The sequence below is a fragment of the Sciurus carolinensis genome, chromosome 12, assembly GCF_902686445.1.
Source record: "Sciurus carolinensis chromosome 12, mSciCar1.2, whole genome shotgun sequence".
Lineage (NCBI taxonomy): Eukaryota > Metazoa > Chordata > Mammalia > Rodentia > Sciuridae > Sciurus > Sciurus carolinensis.
The window spans coordinates 38,117,739-38,121,277 of NC_062224.1; the positions used below are offsets into that span (position 1 = coordinate 38,117,739).

Consider the following 3,539-nt stretch of genomic DNA (forward strand, 5'->3'; position numbering starts at 1 on the left):
AAAAATGAACAATATTATTGTTCTGGTGGTTTTGGAGCTATACAAGAAAAGATTGAAAACAAATTGTCTTCAGATGCCATATCATATAATAGAGTTACCAAGATTTTTGTGCCTCATATAGTAAGGAAAGAAATCCAACAGCATCTGATCTAGTGTGTTAATCAGAACCAACTGGGTGTACAATTTAGAATATTGATGCAGAGTGTGTTGGGGGCGGCCCCTGCCGGACCAGCACAGCCCCGGGACAGGACTCGAAGATACTGAAATCTGCCTGGCTCCAGATTCTTTGTAAACCAGAGGATGAGTAACCAGCAGGCATGAGAGGTTGAAAATATTCCACTTCACTGCAAACCTGGGTAGAGATCACTTTCCTTTCTGTAGGTTGGAGCCAAGGAGCACAATGAGTACAAGAAAGCACTGTGGTGGAACAGTAAGTTCTAGACAAGCCCAGAAGCGAACTCGGGAAGCAACCTCCACCCCTGAGATTTCCTTGGAAGCAGAACCCATAGAATTTGTGGAAATTGCTGGAGATAAAATTGTGGACCTCACCTGTGAATCTTTAGAGCCCGTCATCATGGACCTGACTCACAATGACTCTGTTGTGATTGTTGATGAAAGGAGGAGGCCAAGGAGGGACACAAGGAGACTGTGCCAAGACCATGCTGATAGCTGCATAGTGAGCAGTGATGACGAGGAGTTGTCCAGGGACAGAGATGTGTATGTGACCACCCACACTCCCAGAAACTCCAGGGATGAGGGGGCCACAGGACTCAGGCCCTCTGGTACTGTCAGTTGTCCCATCTGCATGGACGGATACTCAGAGATTGTGCAGAATGGACGTCTCATTGTCTCTACAGAGTGCGGCCACTTCTTCTGTAGCCAGTGCCCCCATGATTCCCTTAAGAATACTAACACTTGCCCAACTTGTAGGAAAAAGATCAACCACAAATGATACCACCCCATTTATATATGAAGTGTCAGAGCTGCTCAGGAGAGATGGATGGACAGACAGCCCAGCTTGGTTCTTCACATGGTATCTGCCTCCAATTTCCTGAGCTCAAAAAGACTGTTTCAAAACCAACATCTGATATGTAAACTTCTCTTTTGTTTCCAACCCCCTTAGATCCTTTTGTAATCTCGTTTGATGCTCTGGAGCTGGACCAGGGACCTCCCCATCTGGCTCTGTATCTTTGCTTCTCTGGGGTAGTTTTATCTCAGAGTAGGAGAAAGAGAGTCAGGACATTGCAGTTGAAAATTGTGGTTCCAGCCTTTCTGGGCCTACATTTGCCAAGAAGTTTCCTTGTTTGGAAAGCTTGCCCCATTTCTCCCAGTCATACGACCTTCCCAGGCACCTGTCAGTTGGCCAGTCTGTCTACCAGACAGTAACCAAGCCAGACACAGTCCACTCAACCCAAGGGTTCCAGGTGCAGGAGTGGCCCCTGGAAAGCACAACCACTGGACCTTTTTTTTCCCCTTGAGGGTCAGAAGTGACCTGTGATTCTGCCTGCACCTTGTCATTGATATGCAGTGTTTTCTGCAAATCAAGAACCTCTGCAGGGCAATCATGTTTTCTAAGAATGAAAAGTGCAATAAAGTCCATTCTTCACTCCCCTACAGCAGTTCAGGAGATGTAACACTGTCAGTGTGCTCCTCAGAGCCCTAATGTTGCCTGTGGAGCAGTGCCCATCCCATCCTGTCTCTGCTCACCAACTGTTCTCAGGAAACTTACCCGTGCTCCAAAGTTCTCCACCTGGCACAGGACATTCAAGGTCAATAGGGCAGGCACATATTTGGGTGTCCTCTCTTTTCTGATAAAATCTGTCCTGTGTTGGCCACCTGCCCTCCAGTCCTCAGTTCCTCAGTTCCTACTGCCTTCGTCTGCCCAAGTGTAGATACCAAGAGGTGGTGGCAGTAACTGTGGCCTTATCAGCTGCTCACTTCCATGCTGTTGCCCAAGTTGCTGGTGCCCCTGTTTCAAAGATGTTGGCCCACTGGACCTGGCCATGGCTTGGCTTCTCACCCTTCCCCACAAGTCAACACTTAATTCAGAAGCTGCTCTTCTGGCCAGCTGGGGTCTGATCCTTTGGGCTTTTGACTGCTTTATAGGTTTGGTTGGCAGAGCACAGTAGTAACTCTTTCTCTGCAAGGGCCTGATAACAACCTCTACTCCATAGGTGTGTGGGAGCCTCAGGTTCCCTGGGAGAGGACAAGGTGATCCAGACTGCCCCTGAGGTACAGGGGTGGCTAGTAAGGGAGAGGCCTCACCTGCAATGCAGGCCAGACTCTGCCGCCACACCCTCCTTAAAGGGCTTCAAGCCAAACCAACAGCCTTTTCATGTGAAACACCTTCCTGTGGGAAAGGGGTCCTTCTGGCTTTGCTAGCAATAACTGACCTTCAGCACACCCTCCTGGAGGAGCAGGGACTCCGCACAGAGTTCACTTTAGATGGGGCTGAAGGAGCACCCTTCCTCTCTGTGAAAGAAAAACATTTCATTCTTCACTCTGGTTTCTCAGCCACCTGGCTCACTTCCAGATAGTTTGAATGAGAGTCATGATTTTTCTCGTGGAATTGAAGAGGATAGGAGCTTCTGTGATCATCATAGTGATGTGCTGAGTGCCTGGCCCCCACTGGACATCATGACTGTGAAGTCCCTTCCAGGCTTCATGGAAGTGCTCTTGTTAGGTTGTGGCAACACAGACTTCAAGGGTCAAGGTGACCATGAAGCTGTCAATCCAAAGATGTGGTGACACCCATTTAAAATTTTCTTTGTATTTTATCCTTTAAGACAACTTATGTCATGGATTATAAAAGTTGCATTACTTCATCCTAAATTAAATTGGGAAAAGAGTGTGTTTAGTTTCTACTAATGAGAAACTGCAAATTAGGTAAAGACTGGTGTGGGAAAAAAATCCCTTTCCTCAGTGTATATAAGTTCAGCTCTTTGTTACATTTAAACTGTATCCATGGACATCAGTCTGTTTTGGACTCCTCTGCTAGTGTTAAAGATGTAAATTAAACCATTAATTTGGACCAAAAAAAAAAAAAAAGAATATTGATGCAGAGTTAACTCATTGGCATACCAAGTGTTCTACAAGATATTCTCTCTTCTGATGCCCTATTTGCTGCCCTGCATATACATAGCATGTTGGTTACTGATGTAAAATGTGCATTAAAGTATATTTAAGTCACAAGTAGATGTATTATCACATACTTCAAAAAATCTCCAAACCTATCATTTAAAAAATTCTATTTCTGAACGTTACACCTTCCATGAATAGAATGCTCTTCACCACTCTGAGTATCTGTAAATAAGTATAGGTATTTGTAGATGAACAAGGATGGATCTAAGACAATGGTTAAGGTCATTTTTATGCCTTCCAGAGGAGAAGTGGGAAGCTGGAAGTACAGGTGAAGGCACTTTGTGAAGTGCAGTTCACTGTTTTAGAGTCTACTGAAGTGTATAGCATTTCCAGTTTGTATTACTTAGCTATTCTGACATTAGTACTCTATCCATTATCTATATAGTAATAATCGTAGC

General features: G+C 45.2%; 1 protein-coding gene across 1 annotated transcript; it reads left to right on the forward strand.

Annotated features, from left to right (window-relative positions):
* The first annotated feature begins 236 nt into the window (after window positions 1-236).
* LOC124961088 (E3 ubiquitin-protein ligase RNF4-like) lies at window positions 237-952 on the forward strand. Its single transcript, XM_047519835.1, has one exon. It carries the CDS (start codon window positions 401-403, stop codon window positions 950-952), a length of 552 nt encoding a protein of 183 aa, XP_047375791.1. The 5' UTR covers window positions 237-400.
* Window positions 953-3,539: the final 2,587 nt, after the last annotated feature.